The 20,972-nt window shown below is 58.3% G+C and overlaps 1 protein-coding gene across 1 annotated transcript in view; it reads left to right on the forward strand.

Annotated features, from left to right (window-relative positions):
* The first annotated feature begins 468 nt into the window (after positions 1-468).
* Positions 469-20,972, forward strand: part of LOC144262462 (general transcription factor 3C polypeptide 2-like) — a 29,916-nt gene continuing 9,412 nt past the window's right edge. The window contains 9 exon segments of the mRNA XM_077812215.1: positions 469-700; positions 2,265-2,646; positions 6,551-6,857; positions 11,772-11,866; positions 12,343-12,420; positions 12,738-12,836; positions 13,259-13,486; positions 14,380-14,491; positions 14,781-14,898. Of these exon segments, the coding sequence (XP_077668341.1) occupies positions 484-700; positions 2,265-2,646; positions 6,551-6,857; positions 11,772-11,866; positions 12,343-12,420; positions 12,738-12,836; positions 13,259-13,486; positions 14,380-14,491; positions 14,781-14,898 (1,636 nt within the window). The 5' untranslated portion in view covers positions 469-483.

A 20,972-nucleotide genomic window follows, 5' to 3' on the forward strand; every position in this document is an offset into this window, starting at 1 on the left:
CCCCAGGGGAACCGGCCCCGCCCCCCGGGTTCCTCTCAGGGTACCCGGCCCCCCTCCCGGCCTGCCCCCAGGGGAACCGGCCCCGCCCCCACGGGTGCCTCTCAGAGGACCCAGCCCCGCCCCCCGGGGAACCGGCCCCGCCCCCCACGGGCTCTGTCCCAGGACCCGGCTGCAGGCGGTGCCCGGGGCTGGCGAGGGGCGGGGCCGCGCATGCAGATCTGGGCGCGAGGGCGGGGCATTGTGAGAGCAGGGCAGCATCCGTTCTCCGGGGACGCAGCCGGAAGTGACGCCAGGGAGCGCCGCGCGTCGATTGCCGCGCGCCTGCGGAGCGGCCATCTTGGAGCCCCCGGTTCCGCGCGGGCCGCCGGGAGCCGAGGTGAGGGCGGCGGGGCGGGGCGGCTCGGCCGGACTCGGCCCCGCGTGACCCCCGGAGCCCGCCCCGGAGCCATGCGGGCGGCGCCGGCCTGAGGCCCGCGGGCGCTGATGGCGGCTCGTGCCGGGGCCTTTGGGGCGGCGGCGGCCGCGGGCCCCCGCGGGTCCCTGCGCTCGGAGCCGCCCTGCGCCGCGGAGGCCGCCGCGGGACCGTCCGCCCCGGGCGCGCTGCGGGAGGAGCCGGGCCGCCGCCGCCGCCGCCGCACGAGAGGACGCGGGTCTCCAGGGAGCGAGCGGCCGGAGCCGAGCTCCCCGCAGGCCGCCGCCCGTACGTACCCGCCGCCTCCCCGGCCCGGCCTCTGCGCGGGGAGCCCCGCGCCGGCAGCCTGGGGTCCCCCGCGCGCCGCCCCGCCGGCCCGGCCCCGCAGGCCTTTCCCCCGCCCCGCCGGCCGCGGCTCCGCCGGGCCTACTCCCCGCCCCGGCCGGCCCGACGCGGCCCCCATTGCATCGCTCGGAGACTGGGGCGGGGAGGGGAAGGGCCTTGTCAGTTTATGAGTCGGTGGCAGTGGAGAGGATAAACCTCCGGCTTCCTAGTCCAAGGCCTGTGCTTGCACCCTAAGGGCGCCTTTCCTCTCCCCCAGTCCCCCGTGCTCCTTCAATGGCTGCTCTAAAGCCCTGCCGCGTGAAGCAGCTGCCCGGCTCCCCGCAGGTGGCTGCATTTCAGTGGTGGTTTCTGGGATAGCCAGGGTGCCAGCTCTCATTAGGTTGTCTGAGCCTTTCTGTTGCAAGCCCCCCGTTTTGGGTTGCCGTAGCATAACTCTCTGAAATGTCCATCTATGGGCCTGTGAGGTCTTGGCTCAGGACCTTTTAGAGACTTTGAATCAAACCCTGTTCAGATTGGGAGGCCATGTGAATGACTTTCCCATGTGAGAATCTGCCTGCTGCTGAAGTCTGGAGAGCTCTGGGACTGATCAGTGGAAATCACCCTCTGCGTGCAGTTGGGGAGCTTTCTGAGTGCTGGCAAGCTGCATTGAGCTCCAGCTCAGCTCATGGAATCTCCTGATTTAGGCCCTGTTGGGGGAAAACTGAGACCCATCTTGGTCCTTCATTTCTCCTTACCTGAGAACTTCACCCTCAATAATCTTCTGTGCTTCCCGGTTTAAATGAGGTCTCACCCCCCCCCCCCCCCGGGAGGGTGTTGGGTGAGCTTTGCCCCGTGGAAAGCTTATAGGGTCAGGAACGGAACCCAGCTCTCTGGGATCTCAGAGCACTAGACCACAGAACCTGATAGGTGGACTTGGCTCTGCCTGCCCATGCGGCTGCTTCTGGTTCCTCGCCAGTTGAGTACCTTGCAGTTGGCAGCTGCAGAAGAGCCAGGCAGGTGCTAAGCATTAGCACTGGAGAGTGAGGGCACGGGGCACGGGCAGCAGCTGGGCCAGGAGGGACTGTGGATGGAGTGATGTGGCTTCTAGTCTTGGCTCTTACGCTATCGCTCTTGAGTTCTGCAGTCCTGTTGACCTCACCTGTCGCTCACTTCGTGTGCTCTGCTGGTGCCCTCTTCTCTTTCAAATAACCCAGGGTTCCTTCGTCCTGCAAGGTCCTGTCAACATGAAACAGTCCAAGCCAGCTCGTTGTCTGGCGCCCGGCCTTGGAGGGAGCCCCTCTCCCCAGAGGGGTCCTTGTGGCTGAGGAGTGCCCCTGGGAAGGGGCAGAGTGGGTGCGCCCTGCTTGCTGCTGGAACCTGGGGTCCTCGTGTCTGCCAAGCTGGGGAGTGGTGCCCTGTCACCCCCACACTGGTGGCTTGTGGGCCATAAGGCAGCTTTGAGTGGGGAGAGGTGAATGGTGAGTTGAGCTGCACATCACTGACATCTGGCCCTCTTCTCTTTGGCCAGGTGAGCTTCCGGCACTGGTGGGCTGGGAGGTCTCAGCCCACCCTGAAGGGGAGGTGGCAGCTGCCATGCCCAGGAGGAAGCCTGTCCGAAGCCGAAAATCCAAAAGGAAACAGCCTGCCCGCAAGTGTCCAGCCTGGGCAGAGGCTGAGGGGGGTGAGGAGGCCGCTGGGACCTCGGAGAATGGGCCCACCTCGCCCATGAAAGTGCCAAAGAAACGAGGCCGTAAGTCCAAAGCAGAGCTGCTCCTGCTGAAGCTGTCGCAGGGTCTGGACTGCCAAACGCCAGAGCCCATCTGTGTGCAGAAGGTACTGGGGAGCAACGAGGCACCTGATGGCTTGGAGGCCACGCCCAGTGAGCGCCCCAAGAGGCGGGCAGCTAAAGTGTAAGAGCGGGTGTGGGGGGAGGAGGGCTCCTAGCACAGAAGTGCAATGGGGTGGGGGGAGGAGGGCAAGGGTGCTAATGCCAGTGTAAGAGTGCCCTTGGGGGCAGAGCTGGCATCATTTCCTTGTCCTGGGTTTATACAGCTCCTAGTGCAATTGGGCTCTGGGCCGTGGCTGGGCTCCTGGGTCCTACGGTACTACAAAGAATCAAGAGGAGGAAGTGAGGCTGCGCATGTGGGCATGGTGCTCTTGAGGCCGGTTCTGTTCCTTGCGGGGGCATCGCTGCCATTGTGGATGCAGCAGGGAGGGCCTAGTGGGTGCCGTTGTCGACTATATGCTGTTAACTCCACTTGGGACTTTTGTCCTGGCTGGGTCCCCCCGAGGCCCTTCCAGGGGAGCTACCATCCCATGCAGCATTCGGGCACCTGGCGGACCTGCAGGCATTGTAAGCCTCTAGAGCTGGGGAAGAGGATTAGATCTGCCAGCATGCTGCTCATTGGCCTGACGTGGCCAGCTCTGGTCTCTGCCCAACAGTGACTCTTGGGAATTTTGAGCTGGAGGACGCAGATTCCCTATAGTCTGCCATGCCTGGGCCAGGTTGGCATGTGTCTGCCTGGAAACAGAAGGCTTGGTTTGAGCCTAGCTTGCTGGGATCCAGTGGGGATCCTGCAGTCTGTGGATTTCTCTCTCTGGTGTGAGACCTGAAGGAGCTGCAGCCCAGGGTGCCTTGTGTGGGGCAGAGAGGGGATAGCTGCTGTTTTGCAGTCTGTGATGCAGGAGTGGCTCCTTGTGGAGCTCCATGCTGCCCTTTCTGAAGGTGTCTGTGCCCCCCAGCCTGCTCAGCTGCTCTGTGGTGACTGAGGTTCATCTCCACCTCACCCTAGAACTTCCCTGTCTGCGCTCTTGGGAAGGTGCCCGGGAAAGTCACAAGAACAGCCATAAAACTGCTGTGGAGGTGGTTTGGGCTGCCCAGTGAAGCACTCTGAGCTGGGGAGGGCCCTGCCCCTTGTGTGCCTACAGCAGCAAGGGGCCAGCTTTGACTGTGCTCTGGGGGGCTGGTTTTCAATGCAATAGACTGTCTGACGGGATCTGTAGGGCAGCTGCTTGCCATGCTGTGTGCTGGGCTGTGGTTAGCGGACCGACCGGGGAATCCATTCCCATGAGCTGCAGTTACTCACTGCCTTCACCCCCCAAACACACACGTGTGTTCCCTGCAGAGCATAGAGTCACACTGGACATGGGTTGGTATTGGCTGTGTGTGGGTCTGACTTCACTGTCCTGTCCTCAGAGGGGCACCTGGGAGGGCAGTGCTGCTGGCTGAACAGGAAATGGCCATGGGATGCTGACAGTCCGGGCTGGGGGTGGGAGAGCTTGAGGGGCTGGACACCTGCCGGTTCAGCAACTCTCATCTGAAAATTCCTGACAAAACAGTTGTTAGCCCAGAGATAAGGTTGCCTGGCAACATCTGGTGCCCTTCTACATCATCAAGTTTGGTAAAACTCAAACCCAGGAAATAGAATTACAGTGCATGCCTCCGTAACCTTTATTCTGCCCCCGCGCCCCAGAGCAGGCACTAGCCATGGGGAGCTCCTGCGTTAGGTATAGCTGTATTGAATGATGGATACATTATTTGGAGCAGTTTGGCAGAGCTGAGTGTGTAATATGAGGCGATCTGGGGGGCTGTGGTCCTCTGGGGTGTTTGTGAGCCCCTCTCCATGATCCCTGTGTGTGTGATTGAAGGAAAGAGGTACTTGTGTGCCTTAGGAGATTCAGCAGCCCTCATGTCAGTATTGCATTGTGTAGGCTTTGTCGGGAGCAGGACACGGGTTTTCTTGCAATGGGGATTGCCAGCAGTTTGTGTGAGGTGAGTGTGGCTGTGGGTTTAATGAAGGGTGAGTGAAAGCAGAGTGCTGGATGGCACCATGTGCGTAGGGGTGAAGGCTCTGAAATTTAGCAGGGTGGTGGTCTTTCCATGGAGCAAGCCATGTTTGAATGATCTCCTGTTCAATACAATGCAAGGGGAGACTGTGAGTAAGCATGCAATGAGTCTGTTGGGGCATTGCTCAAAGAGGGCAGAGCTAAGGCTGCATGGGTGCGTACCCTAACTCAGCATTTCCTGGCTTTCAGAAGCTGGAGTTTTGGTGAACTCAACATTCTAGAAAGGCGCAAGATGCCACCAGGCAACCGTGCCTCTGCATTGTTGACATTTTAGTCAGTGAACTTCCTAGTTTCTTCGAATGTGGTGTTGGTAGTTCCAGTCACTTAGGCAGATGTAGGAGTGCAGCTCAGACACTACTGTGGTCAGGTAATGATAACACCTAGCCCTGACATAGCACTTTGCATCAGTACATCTCAAATTTGGCCCAGTGGCAGAGCTGGGAATAGAGCCCAGGGCTCCTGTGTCCCCATCAGCAACCATGTGGGTTAGTGATGTGATGCCAGACGGTATGTCTACACTGCAATGTAAGCCCAGGGTTAGTGGGACTCGAGTCAGCTAATCTGAGCTAGGGAACCCTGGGCTTGAGCATCTACATTGTATTTTAACCCTACATTAAGACTTTTCTAATCTGTGCTTGATCCTAGGGCTCCAGTGTCCACACTGCAGTGCGCAGACCCTAGTCGAGGTAACCCTATCCCCGACTCCCTAGCATCCTCATCCCCCTGAAATGTGGCCGCTCTAGCACTAGGACCGTGTGGGGAAAACTTTATGTCCCACCCTGCACGTTACAGGAAGGTTGAAGCTGCTCACTTTGCAAAAGGTTTGATCTGTTTGCTCTCCACTGCAGACCCAAGAAGCTCTCTGACAGTGCGCTTCCAGATTGGTGATCAGTAGAGAATGGGTTAATGCTGACCTGAGTTGCTGCTGTTCGCATAAGGGGGAAAGGGGGGGGCTTCCATTTTCAATATAGTGGATTGCTGGGATAGAGAGGACTAAGGAGGTTGTCCCATGGAATTGTGGGATACTTCTGGCTGAATCCTGGGACCCGGATCAAGCAATTGCAGTGTAGACACAAGGGGAGGGGAGGCTAGGCTAGAGCCCAGGCTCAAGCACAGGCTTACAGTGCAATGTAGACATTCCCTAAGTGGCCCACCCCCTGCTCTCTGTTATCGTGGGCTGGGAATAATGGCCATGATTAGAATATTTGCAGTGCATTTCCCACCAGGGCTGCAGAGAGAGATCTCAAACACGGCTGGTCTAGCTACCAAGAGTGTGACAGTTTTATTACGTGATGGTTGCAGGAACTTTAAACCTGTGAAACAAGGCTGGTGCCTGTCTCTCCATTCCCTGCAATGTATAACAAGCACTTTCCAAATATGTGGCCCCACCTACCGCCGACATTGCCAGCTCACCCTCCTCCCCTTCCTGTGCCATTAAGCCATTAGTTAGAAGCCAGTTGTGCATAAAGAAACTTTGAGAAAAGTAGCCACAGTTCTGCTATATCCAAATTCCCAACATAGGAGAACCTGGAAAGCGTGGGACGGTCTGCAGGGTGTGATGTAGCCCATCCATGTGATGGTCTCAGCTTGAATGAGAACACCATGGAGATGAAACAGGGAAACAGCCAAAGGAGGGCAGTGGTGCTCCCAGTCTCTGGTGGCCCTGGCTGACTCAGAGCAGCATTGCTGGGCTCTGTTGGCACTCCTGTGGGGGAAGCTTGGCTTTCAGACGCAGTGTAAGCTTTCCCCTAGAGGGGCAAGCCATGTTTCCTGAATGCAGAGCTTGGCTGGGGTGCGGGAAGTTGCTGGTAAGGTTTGGGTCTCCAGTCCTGGTGCAGCCTAGTCCCTCTGGGCATCAGTGGCAGAAATGCTCCTTTCCAGAGCACCAGGTCCAATGACTGTAGCCCAGGGAGACACCCTGAGGGGGCAGGGCAGCTCTCTTACCAGTGATCCCTTTGGTGCCCCCAGGGCCTTGCTTTACCTGCAGGAGCTGGCTGAGGAGCTGACATCGGTCTACCAGCCCCTGGCTCCCAACGAGGGCCCCCAGGAACCAGAGTCTGACAGTTCGAGAAAGAAGCGCCGGAGCAGGAGGAGGAAAGAGGAGGAGGCGGCTGATGACGATGATCTCTCTCAGGATGTGGACTTTGTGCCCTCGAAAGAGGTGTTGCTGGAGGCAGCAGAGGAGGAGGAGGAGAGTGATGTTCTGCTCAGCGAGGTCTCTGAGTCAGAGCCAGAGGCTGTCCGGGGCCACACCCTGAGGATGCAGTCAGCAGGGGTAACAGCATCCTATTCACGTTGCCCCCTTGTCACACCAGCCCTGGGTTAATGTTTGTAGGAGGGGGAGGGTGCTGGCCACTGAGCCTTGATGTGTCGTCCGTTCCGTGTCTCTCCCCACCCACCCCCTCCAGTGTGTATGGAGTAGAGTGGGAAAGGGGTCACCCTCGCCCCGGGTATATAGAGCATGGCTGTGGGGGAAGGAAGCAGTCCCCCCAGGGGGAGGGGGCTCTGGGACATGGCATGGAGGCAGAGCTGCTGGTTTAAAGTGACTCAAACTCCCTGTTTGAACACAGGGCCTAGGATTCTAAACTGGGAGGAGTGGTAGGTACGCTGGAGGGGAGGGATAGGATACAGAAGGACCTAGACAAATTGGAGGATTGGGCCAAAAGAAATCTGATGAGGTTCAATAAGGATAAGTGCAGGGTCCTGCACTTAGGATGGAAGAATCCAATGCACCGCTACAGACTAGGGACCAAATGGTTAGGCAGCAGTTCTGCAGAAAAGGACCTAGGGGTGACAGTGGACGAGAAGCTGGATATGAGTCAGCAGTGTGCCCTTGTTGCCAAGAAGGCCAATGGCATTTTGGGATGTATAAGTAGGGGCACAGCGAGCAGATCGAGGGATGTGATCGTTCCCCTCTATTCGACGTTGGTGAGGCCTCATCTGGAGTACTGTGTCCAGTTTTGGGCCCCACACTACAAGAAGGATGTGGATAAATTGGAGAGAGTCCAGCGAAGGGCAACAAAAATGATTAGGGGTCTAGAACACATGACTTATGAGGAGAGGCTGAGGGAGCTGGGATTGTTTAGTCTGCAGAAGAGAAGAATGAGGGGGAATTTGATAGCTGCTTTCAACTACCTGAAAGGGGGTTCCAAAGAGGATGGCTCTAGACTGTTCTCAATGGTAGCAGATGACAGAACGAGGAGTAATGGTCTCAAGTTGCAGTGGGGGAGGTTTAGATTGGATATTAGGAAAAACTTTTTCACTAAGAGGGTGGTGAAACACTGGAATGCGTTACCTAGGGAGGTGGTAGAATCTCCTTCCTTAGAGGTTTTTAAGGTCAGGCTTGACAAAGCCCTGGCTGGGATGATTTAGCTGGGAATTGGTCCTGCTTCGAGCAGGGGGTTGGACTAGATGACCTTCTGGGGTCCCTTCCAACCCTGATATTCTATGATTGGCAGGGAGCTCCTGGTCCCCTGAGATTGCAGGCAGCTTTTTTGTGAGTTTGTCGAGCTCCATCTTAAAGCCAGAGAGGTGGTTTGCTCCCACAGCTGCTGTTGGGAATCTGTTCCCAACCCTCCCTCCTCTGATGGTCCAATATTTTTTCCTCTCCAGCCTCAGCGTGTTCATTGTCACCTTATTCCTGTGTGGTCTTGTGCCAGATTCGGCCTTTAGCTTCAGCAGCTCTCCCCTGCCTTGGGCGTTACCCGCGCTGTATTCCCGGGGAGCAGTCAGATCTCCCTGCCCTTCAGCCTGCGTTTTGCTCGGGTAGTCAAAGCTCTGCCAGCCTGCTCCCATAAGACAGGCCCTGCATTCCGCTCATCAGCCTAGCAGCTCTTTTCTGTGCCTGCTCCCGTCTGAGTTCCTGGAGGAGGAGTGATATGGGTAGGAGTTAATGGTCATTTAAGTAGTGGTCATTACGTAGGTGTGCAATCCAGATGCTGCTGTGGCCAGGTAATAAAGGGGATAACCTAAGTCTTTCATGGTGTTCTTCATTATATTTCAAGGAGGGAAAAATCATTGTCCCCATTGTACAGATAGGGAAACCGAGGCATGGAGATTTGGCCATAGTCACTCATCAGGTCAGTGGCAGAGCTGGGAATAGAGCCTAAGCTTTGAGTCGCAGTCCACCGCTCTCACCACTAACCCACACGGTTGCTACGTGAATCATAAGTCCTGTCCCCACCATGCACTTTGTTACAGTGGACCCGGCATAATGGTCATGCTTTGAAATGTTTGTAATGTGTAGTTCCCAGCAGGACTGTGAGGAGAAATTCGCCCAGCCGTGGGCTGTCCCCCAAGAATCTGACTGCTTTAATACATGGTGGTTACAGGAACTAAGCATGTGAGAGAAGAGTGGTGTGTCTCTCTCCATCCCCCCAAGTAACAATTCCCCCACTTCCCAGCTCACCCTCCTCCCCTTCCCATCCCTTTAAGCCATTAGTGCATGAGAAGCCAGTGGTGTACAGAAAGCATTAATCAGTCAGCAGCAGCTTTGCTAAATCCAGACTCCTAGCACTGGAGAATCCTGAAAGTGTAGGAGGTTCTGAGTGGTGTGAAGTGGCCCATTCGTCCCAGTGTGGTGGGCTCAGCTGAATGGAGACAAGTAAAGCCTAAACCTATAGCTCTGCTGTGCACTGCTCCGTTTTTGGAAGTTCTTTGGAACCAACTCCAGGACACAGCCCCAAGATCAGAGCTGCCAGACCTCAACACCCTACCAGCCACATGGTGCAGAAGCTGGAGTTCCCCAGATGACCTAATCCTGACTGGCCATCACATTCATCTCAGTGGCTGTTCCCATCCCCACACCTCCTGCTTCAGAAACCTGTGATGTGCAGCAAGTACGTGCAGTCTCAGTTCTCACCCAGTCTTAGCAGTGTGCTCTAGGCTCATGCGCCCACCATGCCTCTTGGGAGCTCCCCAGCCCAGGGACAAGGCACCTCCCTACGTGCTGGCTCATGTGGAGCAGGAAGAGGGGCTGCTGTCCTCCAGGAAGCTAAGGGGAGAAGCCCCTCCCCCCAGATCGCAGCACATACATGGGAGATTAGGGAGAGGACTTCAGGCCCCCCAGATACTGTCTTATGTGAGGGGAGGCAGGGGTGGAGACCCTATAGAAGGGCACAGGACCCTTGGATCCTGATGCACACACAGGAGGGGAGAATGTGGGGCTGACAGGTGCCCTGCCCCTATTCTTCCCCAGCTCCTTACCTCTTTCCCATGTCCCAGGCCATCCATCCCAAATCTTCACCCCCTCACCTGAGCCCACTCCCTTTCCCAGGATGAGAGTCTGATTTTTTCCAGAGTACTTTGCTTACATCCCTAGAAAGAAAGGTGTAAGCTACATGCCGTCGTCTTGGCCTCTTCCAGCGTTCTGCCCTCGGATTAGACCTGACCTGGGGTGGCTGGGTCAGGATCAGAGGCTGCTGCTTAGCCCTGGAGCTCTGCAGCTACCGAGAGACTGCTGAGGCTGCAAGCCCTCCTGTTCCTCTGTCTACAATTGCTCAGGGTGATCTGTGTCACTCTGACATCGCAGGAAAGCTAAACAGGCTGGGGACTGCGGCTCCTTGGATCAGTGGTGCCAGGCGCTCCCAGGGGTAACTCTTTGCCAGGGCCAGAGCCCTGCTTTGACTCCCAGCTCCAGCCCCAAAAGGTTGGCAGAATGTGGCAACCCTAAGAAAAGCCCTTGTTGTCCTGGGAGGGCTGAGTCTCAGGAACCCCTTTTTCCAGTGATCCCAGGTGTGGCACTACCCTGCCGCGCTTGCCGGACGCTTGCCGGAGTCGGCGTTAACCAGAAAGCTGGTCTGTACTGTGACTAGTGCAGGGGGTGGCCTGCTGTACTAAGGCAGGTTGGCCAGTCAGTCGCAGGCTCTCCAGCACCCACCTTGCATTTCCTGAGCTCAGAAACGGAGCTGTACGTGCCCAGGTCACTTTTCCCCTTTTTATAGATCTAGGTCTGGGGCTGGCTGGCTGCATCTCCCTGCCGTTCAGGGGTTTGGGCTGGCCTGGAGCCGATAGGTTAATTATAGACCCTTGCTGGTTTGCACTGGGCCAGTTCTTCCTGTCTACTGGGTTGGAGGTTCTGAGACTGACACTGACCAGGGTGTTGTCAGACGCCACCGGTGTGGTGCTCTGCTCTATCCAATGTTGAGAACAGTCGGCTGCGTGCGTGCGTGTTCTCCCTGTGTGCTGCCCCGGCTCTGCGCAGATCGCTGACACAGCAGACCCCCAGAGAACCCCCAATGACCACAGACTCCAATAAGGTATGAAGGCACCCGGCCAGGTTTATTGTCAAAAGAAACACAATCTCTAGCTTCCCGGATCAGATGTCTACAGTCCTGTTAGTCCCTATGTGCTCCTTGGCAATGGACACAGCTCAGTCCCTGGCGGGATTCTCCACTGCCCCCTAGGCTGGACAGAGAGACCACCCTAGGGATGCATCTTATGCACAGGTACAGACAAGTTACACATCACTTCTGACGTATCGAGGTGCAACCTCTCTACGCAGTAAGGTGCCACCTCTCACTTGTACATGTTGGTTCGAACAAAACCACTCTATCCATCATAGTACCCTTTTGCCCTTGTCTTTGGGATGGGTCGGCCTGTTCCTTGTTACATGTGTGGAATGTGCAAGTTTCAGAGTGTTCGGATATCGCTAGGGTCCAGGACTTTTTAGGTATGTGTATTTTGCAACATCAGCCCTTTCCTTGCCAGCTTCTATGAGCAGGGCCTGCCTTTGGCTCACAGCTTAACTGTGCTTTATGTTAGCAAAGTCTTGACCATTACTTTAGCTCAGGCCTCTGATATAAGGGTTTATGTTTCAGGGCCACATCTTACTACACAGGGCTGAGGCTGGGGTGTGGGCACACATCTGCTGGTCCCTGCGCTTCTCCAGCCTGCAGCAGCCTTTGTGCTCCGACCGAGCCAGCGGGCTGAGCAGGGGCTCTCGGCAGACACAGCCCTGGAGAGGGAGGCAGGGTAGGGGCTCCATGGGATGGCTGCATCCCCGCTCTGTTTCTGGGGCTGGGTGGAGGGTGTGTTGGGGGGTTGCGTCTGGGGGCGTGGGTGGGTTGGTCAGGGAACTAGCTGGGGCTAAGGGCATGGGTGTCTCGAGAGTTGGCCTGGGCTGGGTCATCTCTTTGGCATGGCTGGGTAACTAGTGTCTTGCTCTAACCCTGCTTTCTCTTATGCTCAGAAGTCCAAGCCCCAGTGCCGAGGGCTTGCTCCCAATGGCTTCCACAACTCCATCATGGCCCCCGTGTGGAAGTGTCCCAGCATCACCCACAGCCTGTGAGTATGGCCACCCTCGCGCAGGTCTAAGGCGGGTGCTGAGAGGTGAGCGCCTGGCCCTGGGGCTGCGACAGGCTGGGTGACCCGCTGGGCTGGAGGGGCTGCAAGCAGTCTGTCCCGGGGCCCTTTGGGTGGTCCTATCATGCAGGGCCGGCCTGCCTGCAGTGGCATGGCTAAGGCTCCCTTGCCCCTTAGTCTGGGGTGGCGGGGCTGGGTGCATCAGGCCTGCAGGGTCCTGGGTAGAGGCCTGCAGGGTCCTTTGCAGCACAGGTGGCTCGAGAGGGGCAAGGAGCCCTTGGCAGAAGGATCTCTGGGGTGATGAGTTTCAGGGGTGATGGACTGGGGCCAGGCTGGGCTCGAATTCCCCACTGTCTTCATGCCCCAGCCTGCGGCTTCTGCCTCTAGCCTGGGCGTGTAGCAGCAGGGAGAGCAGCTGGGCGGGGGCATGTGGGATTCTGATGCCTTGTGCTCCACAGGAGGGACCAGCACTACTCCCCCTGGGAATTTCCCGACTGGCTCCCTTCCACACGCAAGTGGACGTTTCTCTCCGAGAGGTAGGTGAATGGTTTTCCGCAGGCTGGGGCGAATGTGGGCATGGGGCAGCCCCTGCCTTGGGGTTGGCAAGGGAGCAGTGGGTAAGGGGTGAATGCACAACATAGGGGCAGTTCCCTATACTGACCTTGATGGTTGTCAGGTGTCTGATGATATCAGAGGGCTGGACCAGTTCCCCAGGGAGGGGGTTGCCGAGGGTCGGGCCAGAGCCCCGGGGAGGGGGTTGCTGAGGTATGGGCTGGGGCCCCAAGCCGGGTTTGTTTCCCAAGTCAAGTCGCTGAAAGAGGAGACAGTGGCTGCTCTCCTTCTGCCCCTTCAGCGAATGTGCCCAGTACCTGCCGGGAGAGATGAAGTCTCCGCTCTTCTCCATCCAGCGGGAGGGCATTGAAGAAGACGGTGTCCTGTACCGCATCAACAGGTATGACCAAGCCCGAGGGTCACTGTCCAGAGCTGGGCCTGGCAGCTGGAGGGTTGTGCCTACTACAGAATGACTTACTGGGTCTTGGCAACCCCCCAGAGCGGCTTCTGCCCCTGAGATCCAGCGCAGCCACCGCCCAGAGCTGATGGGAATCGAGGCCCCCGGCATCAGGGCCAGCTGAGCCTGCAGTGTGCTCTGTTCCTCCTTGCAGGCTTCCCTTTGCATTGTACCCTGGGCACTGGGTTCGGGTCCAGGCAGGGCTCCCACCCCCAGAGCACAGCTCGATTATGGCGCAGTGTCAAGCCAGCCTGCAGCTGCCCTGCCTTGCTCTGCATGGTCCCCTGGACAGCAGAGCCCTTAGCTGGCCGTGCCTCCTGCCCTGCCGCCCGCTTTTTACCCACTGCTCCCATTCCCCTCGGCAGGTTCAACTCCCTGCAGCCCCATGAGGAGCGCCTGGACGTGTCCTTCTTTGTGGGTGGCCCAGTGTGGGCCATGGAGTGGTGCCCGTGTCCAGAGGGCTCTGCCGCCCCCCAGTACGTGGCGCTGTACTGTAACAAGGGCATGGACGAAAGGCACAGCCTGGCCGAGCTCCACACAGGCCCTGCACTGCTACAGCTCTGGGCTCTGGGTATCCTGCAGCCGGAGGCAGGGTGAGTCGTGTGTGCAGGAGAGGCTCTGGTGAGTGCAGAGCCTGGAGGGTGGTGCGGGGTGGGGAGTGAGGGCAGAGACTGGTGCAGGGTCGGGGGAAGGGGGAGCGCAGAGCTTGGGGAGTGCTGCAGGGTGGGGGGAAGGAGGAGTGCAGAGCTTGCGGGGGGTGGGGGGGAAGGAGGAGCGCAGAGCTTGGGGGGTGGTGCGGGGTGGGGGGGAGTGAGCTCAGAGCCTGGGGGTGGTGCAGGGTGGGGGGGCGGTACAGAGCCCTGGGAGGCAAGCCCAGAGCCCTGGCGGGGGGAGAGTTGGGGTGGTGAGCCCACAGCCTGCAGGGGTGGGAAGTGCAGAGCCCTGGGGGACAGAGTAAGCGGACAAGCCCAGAGCCCAAGTGTGAGGGGGGCGGGCAGCCGAGCCCAGAGCCGTGGGAGAGTTGGGGGTGGCGAGCCCACAGTCTGCAGGGGTGGGAAATGCATTGCTCGTGGGAGTGGAGCAGGGCCTCCTCCCCCACATGGGATGTGGGCCTGGGGCCTCACCCCCACGCTCCCCGGGGCACATGGCCATGCCCTGCACAGGCCGTCACTCACTCCAGCACCCTGGAGCCCAGTGGCCCAGTCCTGGGCAGAGGCCAAGGCTGAGTGCTGCGGGAAACCGCGACCCAGGCGCCCGGGAGCTGCTCTGCAGGGAGGGCATGACTTACCTCCTTGGTCCCGGCTGGAGGCTTGGCCCGTGCCCAGGGTGGGGGCTCTGGGTGGCAGAGCCAGCAGCTGTAGAGCACTGCAGGGCTCTCCCTGCCTGCTCCATGTGCCTGGGGTCTGAGCTGGAGCTATGCCCCTGTGCGGGCGGAGGGGGCTCCTGACACCCACCAGCCAGCCCCCTAACTCGCCTGTGCCTGCAGCTCTGCCACCGAAGCCAGGCTGGCTTATGCCGTCACCGCCGACCACGGCTGCATCTGGGACATGAAGTTCTGCCCCAGCGGAGCCTGGGAGCTGCCCACCACCTGCAGGAAGGTAGGGGTGTGGTGGAGCAGGGGGGAGGCTGGGTCTGCCTGCATGAGGGCTCTGGGGATGACCCCAGCAGTGGGCCCCGCAGAAACGGATCCCGCTCCCCTCCGAGCAGCCTGTGGAGTGGCTGCCCCCCAGCACAGAGCGATGCCCATGGATTGCACCCGCTCCTGGGCGCAGAATGGAACCATTGCACTGCAGCGCTCAGCATGACCCGGCGGGGGGTGGGGTGTCCTGGGTGAGTCTCCCCAGGAGCCTGAGCCTGGCTCCTCAGCCTGTGCGTCTGTCCCTCCAGCCCCCTCAGATGAGCCGGCTGGGCCTCCTGGCGGCAGCCTTTTCTGACGGCAAAGTGCTCGTGTACAGCCTCCCGCACCCCGAGGGACTGCTCGCTCACAAGAGAGCCCAGGTAAAAGGTAGGAAGAGCCGTGCCGCGGGGCGGAGAGGGGTGGGGTGACAGTACTGAAACCCTGGCGGGGCAGCGCATGGGGCTCTGGGAAAACCCTGAGAAATGCAATGCCCAGGGCCCCACCCATGGATCCTGGGCCTGCGTGAGCCTCAGGGCACCCCCAAAGCAGCCATGCGGCTCCCTGTGTCAGCCCACGCTCAGCTATGTGGCCTGACACAGTAGCTTCCCAGCCCTGGTGAAGCCCAGCGAGGTTCTCACACCGCACTGCACTCTGCTGGCAGACTAATCCCTGGTGGGGCCCGGCTGTTCGAGCCAGGTTCTCGCCCCGCGCCCTGCACCGGTATTGGAGGGCCTCGCCTGCGTTGAGCAGTGTGACTCCACAGCAGCCCCCAGGTTTGTTCATGTGCCATGCAGCATTTGGGTTTGGTAACGGTTGGGGTCTAGACGTCCCTGCTATGGGGTGTGTTTCAGAGAAGGGAGGTTAAAGCAACGCGCTCTTCCCTTGGAGCAGAAGTGGGAGGCTGCTTCAGGGTGAGTTCACCCCACAGTCTGGGCCCACCCCTGTAAATGTCCCATCTCCGGCACAGACCAGCTGTCCTTGAATTGCTGAGCGCTCCGCTGGGCCAGAGGAGCAAAGCTGTCATCTGCTGTCTTTGTCCAGCGCTTCAGACAGTCTTTCGGGTCCCGGGAGCCCGGTCCACGCAGTGCTTTGAAGAGAGAGGCTGAGCCCTGGGACTTGCTTTGAAGAGCCTGGGAAGGCAGCGTAGCGCAGAGACAGGGCTGATAGATTGGCGGTAGCCATGGTGCTGAGGGGACCTGCTGCAGCATTCTGAAGGGGTTGGCAGCTCCATGCCCAGGTCCATTGCGCTGCTGTAGCCCACCCCAGAGGAGTGACTGAGGCAGAGTCTTCATCTGCCGGGATGGGGCAGGGCTCCTAGCCAGCCAGAGCTGGTTGTCGGCATTACTGCTGGGTGCTGCTGTGTGAGAGCTCAGCAAGGAATCCAGCCGTCTCCCAGGCCAGGGACTGACCTGACCCTCACCCATGGAGATGGCACTGGGGCCAGAACTCCTCAGCCTGGCTTGCGGGCGCTGCCAGCCAACTGTTCTCCAGGCCCGGGGCCATCTCGGGGGTCGTGTGCGGTGGAATGTGGCAAAGGGCAGACAGAGCGGGAGGTGGTGCTGGAGCCCTGGCGTCTGACCGACTCACCTGGCGGCTGCAGGGGGCTGTTGAGACGGGCCCGAGGGAGACCTGGTCCTTGTGGCGCACAGCCAGGGAGCGGCTTGGGGGGAGCGGCCCTTCCCAACCCTGCTCTTTGGGTGCATCCCTCCAGGAAGGACTCAGCCCACTTCAGCGCGTTCCCTTGGACCCGTCCTCCACTCTTGGGCGAGCCAAGCTTGCCCTGGTCAGCAGGTCGAGCTCAGCCAAGGGGACGCAGGACAAGGTTGGGTGTCTGACCTCTGTCCGCTGGCAGGCGAGAGCCATCCATCAGCACCTCTAGGGCTGTTCGCTGCTTCTCCTTAAGCTAGCCCAGCCTGGCTGTGCCCCTTGGCTGTCTGTGGGGCGTTTCCTCCCCTCTTGGCCTGGCTGACTCTCCCCCAGTCTGGCCATGTTTCCTTGTTCATGGGGGTTCCCTCTTCAAATGGTCACGCTGGGTGCTGCACAGAGAGGAGCTGGGCTGGGCCAAGGCAGGCCAGGTGGTAGAGGGGTGTGCCCCTGGGAGGCTCTGCCCATGGTGGGGGTCTCGGTGATGAGCTGGTCATGTTAGCACCCTGGTTTCGTGCACCAGGCCCTTCCCAGGGCCCCTCGTTCGAAGCATTGTACCTGCATTGCGCCCCGGGACAAGCTGCAGCCTGGCCGACAGTGAGAGCCAGCGGCGGGCTTAGAACCTGCTTGGGAGCCCTGCTGCAGATAAGGCAGTGCCCACCCCGCAAGGGCTCTGAGCCTGCCTGCCGAGAGGGCTGCCAAGGCGAACAGGCTGACGGGGAGCTGGGCTTCCCGCTGACGTCCCCACCTGGCTGGGTAGGGGAGCAGGCACCTCGCACACGGAGCGGTGTGGCACCTCGCACACGGAGCGGTGTGGCACCTCGCACACGGAGCGGTGTGGCACCTCGCACACGGAGCGGTGTGGCACCTCGCACACGGAGCGGTGTGGCACCTCGCACACGGAGCGGTGTGGCCCTGGCACCTGGGACAGTGCTGGTGAGGTGCAGCTGTTCCTTGTGGCCACCAGAGGGTGCTACCGTCTGCAGGAAAGGGGCCCAGACTGGGAGGTGCAGCTCTGCGGCTTCTTGGCTCCCCATGCTCCTGCTTGGGGGCGGCCCCGCTCAGAGCTGCCCACGGGGGGCCGGGAGCCCCAGCTGCTCCCTGGGGAGTCATCGAAGCCTGAGCTGGGTTGGGGAATGTGGGGCCTGCCTTAGGGGATGGGAGTGCTGGGGAGCTCCTCCTTGGGCTGGGAGGGGCCTCGGTGCTCTCAGCCAAGTCAGTCAGCTAACGATGCTTGTAACTAGACTTGTCTGCGGGGGCTGGGTGTGATGGATGGCCAGTGCTCCTTCAGCTTTGACCAGTGTCTCCTCTGCTGGTGCTGTAACAATGGGAAGCCAGGCCCACTCGCTCCTCCATGGGGCAGGCCTGTGCCAGGGCTAATCAGCATCTGCAGCCCCACCCCCTGAAACCACTCCAGGCACCCGGTGGGGACTGGGCCCTGCTCCTCTGGCAAAGCCCCTGTAGTTCAGAGCATCCCTGCCAGGCCCTGCAGGGGTTCACTCTTTGCCTCCTGGTTTGATCCCCCTGGGCTAGCAGGTTGATCCCTGCTGGCACAGTGCCCCCTTTGTGAGGTGGGGGCTCGCCTGCTGGCCTGGTGCTGCTGTAGTGCAGTGCAGACAGCTCTGGGCTCAGCGTGGGGGAGCTATCCCTGCTGGCCTAAGTCCAGCCCAGCTGCCATGGTCTAGGGGCTGCTGGTGCTGGAGATCTCCAGGTCAATGTGAACTGCTCTCCCCCTGTTCCATGCACCCCCCTTCCCGGGGTAGTGGGCAGAGGGGCTGCCATGGGCGCTGCTCCCCTCCCCTCCCCATCGCCTGGAGGAGGTAATTGACAAGCTGATCATCTGTAATTGAAGCACCCGAGAAGATGCGTGACTGCTCCGCTCCGCGCAGTAATTGAAGTGCCTGTCTGCTGCCTGTCATGTCTGAGTGGGAGGAATGGGGGGCACGTGGGGCAGGGAGGGGCTGCTAGACCTGCTGGTCTCACAGGGATCTCTGCTCCCCCCGCCTCCTTGGGGTGGGCTGCTGTCTGTATCTGGAACAATGGGGTGGCTTCATTACCCATGCCAGAGGTTTCCTGCTGTACTGGACAGGCCGAGGAGAGGTGCATGGCAGACTGTTGGATTGGGTGGGTGGGTTGGGAGAGAGGCCCAGGGCACCCAGCCCGCTGGGTGAGTTGGGAGGGCAGGAATGTTGTGTCTGCTGGGCAGGTTGGCGCTGCGTGGCTGGGCCTAGGGGAGAGGCTGTAATGGGGGAGGGGTCATGGTAGTCATATTTGGGGGGTGGCACCTCAGTTCAAGTTGCTGGGTGACTGTTGGCAGGACGAGCTACACAAGGGCTGCCAAAGTATGAGAAAAGCCAGAGGCCTGGTCCCTCATCATCAGACTCCCACCCCCTGGCCCCAGTTTGCCCTATAGGTAGCTGAGCGCCCTGTGCCTAGGCCCAAGGGTGAAGCTGCCATCCCAGCCTCCCCCACAGAGTTGGGAATTTGTGACTCCCTGGCCTAGGGACTGCTGCCCCATGGGGACAGAAGGGGTAAAAAGCTGCCCTGGGGCAGACCTGGAGGCTAGGTGTTTGTGTCACATGACTGGGCATTAAGGACTGGCTAAAGCCAGCCCACGGCAGTGGAGGCTCCATCAAGGCAGGGGGAGGTCTGGGGACTGAATCTATCCAGGGGCAGTTCTGGTGGCGGAATGTGTGAATGCAGCAGGGCTCTGCAGGAGGAGGACAATGGACTGAGAGGTGCCAGGAGGCTGGGACGAGCTCAGCTCAGACACAGCTGCCCTCCCCGGGACTGACAGACACAGCTTAATAAAGAATTAATGGAGGATGATGTAATTCATGGCACTCATCTGGGTTTATGGGAAATAGATTTGGTCCAACTAACTTGATCTATAGATATTATTAGGCACTTACAGGCTTGGCTGATCCTGGTAATAGTGTTGACCTAATATACTTAGGGTTCTCTAAGGTATTCGACTTGGTATCACACAACATTTTGATTAAAAAGCTAGAATGATATAAAATGAACCTGTCCCACATTAAATGGATTAAAAACTGGCTAACTGGTAGGTCTCAAAAGGTAATTGTAAATGGGGGTTCTCATTATCAAGCAGGTTTCTTTCCAGTGGGATTTCATAGGGATGGGGTCTTGGCCCTACACTATTTAACAGTTTTATCAATGACCTGGAAGAAAACAAACCCAAACACTGATAAAGTTTTTAGATGATCCAAAGATTGGGGGAGTGGTGAATAATGAAGAGGACAAGTCAGTGACACAGAGCGATCTAGATCCCTGGGGACATGGGGCACAAGCAAGCAGTGTACATTTTAGTATGGCTAAATGTAAATGTACAACTAGAAGCAAAGGCTGCAGGCCAGACTTACAGGCTGAAGGACTCTACCCTGCGTGTCGTGGTGGACAATCAGCAGGACATGAGCTCCCAGTGTAACACTGTGTCCAAAAGGACTAATACCAAGCTGGGAGCATAAACAGGGGAATCTCGAGTCGGAACAGAGAGGTTATTGTACCTCTGTTTAGCACTGGGGCGACTGCTGCTGGGACCCTGTATCCAGGTCTGGTGCCCACACTTCAGGAAGGATGTTGATAAATTGGAGAGGAGTCCGAGAGGAGGCATGTGAATGACTGAAGGCTTAGAAAGCCTGCCTTAAAGCGATTGAGCTTCTGGAGTCTCTTTAGTTTAATAAAGACAAGGTGAAGGGGTGACTTGATTACAGCCTATACCCCTACTTGGGGAACAAATATTTAATAATGGGCTACTCAGTCTAGCAGAGAAAGGAAGCTGAAACCAGACACATTCAGACTGGCAGTAAGGTGTAAATGTTTAACAGGGAGAGTCATTAACCATTGGAACAACTGACCAAGGGTTCTGATGTATGTTCCATCACGGCCAATGTTTCAGTGTGGATCAGCTGATGAATGAACTTCCGATGAAGTGAGCTGTAGCTCACGAAAGCTCATGCTCAAATAAATTGGTTAGTCTCTAAGGTGCCACAAGTACTCCTTTTCTTTTTGCGAATACAGACTAACATGGCTGTTACTCTGAAATCTGGATCAGCTGTTTTTCTCTAAGCTCTGCTCTAGGAATCCTTGGGTGGCTGATCTCTGGCCTGTGGGACACGGGGTCAGATTAGCTGCTCACAAGGGCCTTTCAGGCCTCAGGATCTAGGAAAAGGGACAGACACAGTAAACCAAGGTTATCTCACAGCAGCCTGGCTTGAGGGAGCTCTGAGACTGGCCAGGCTGGACCATGTTAAATTGCAGCACGGGTGGTTTAGGTTTGACATTAGGAAAAACTTCCTATGTGTCAGGGTGGTTCAGCACTGGAATAAATTGCCTAGGGAGGTTGTGGAATCTCTGTCATTGGGGATTTTTAAGAGCAGGTTGGACAAACACCTGTCAGGCATGGTCTAGATAATACTTAGAATATAAGAATGGCCATACTGGGTCAGACCAAAGGTCCATCCAGCCCAGTATCCTGTCTGCCAACACTGGCCAATGCCACGTGTCCCAGAGGGGGTGAACTGAATCATAGAATATCAGAGTTGGAAGGGACCTCAGGAGGTCATCTAATCCAACCCCCTGCTCAAAGCAGGACCGATCCCCAATTAAATCATCCTAGCCAGGGCTTTGTCAAGCCTGACCTTAAAAACTTCTAAGGAAGGAGATTCCACCACCTCCCTAGGTAATCAGTAATGGTCTAGTGATCTGTCTCCTGCCATCCATCTCCACCCTCGGACAAACAGAGGCTAGGGACACCATTCCTTACCCATCCTGGCTAATAGCCATTAATGGACTTA

The sequence above is a fragment of the Eretmochelys imbricata genome, chromosome 3 (genome assembly GCF_965152235.1).
Source record: "Eretmochelys imbricata isolate rEreImb1 chromosome 3, rEreImb1.hap1, whole genome shotgun sequence".
NCBI lineage: Eukaryota > Metazoa > Chordata > Testudines > Cheloniidae > Eretmochelys > Eretmochelys imbricata.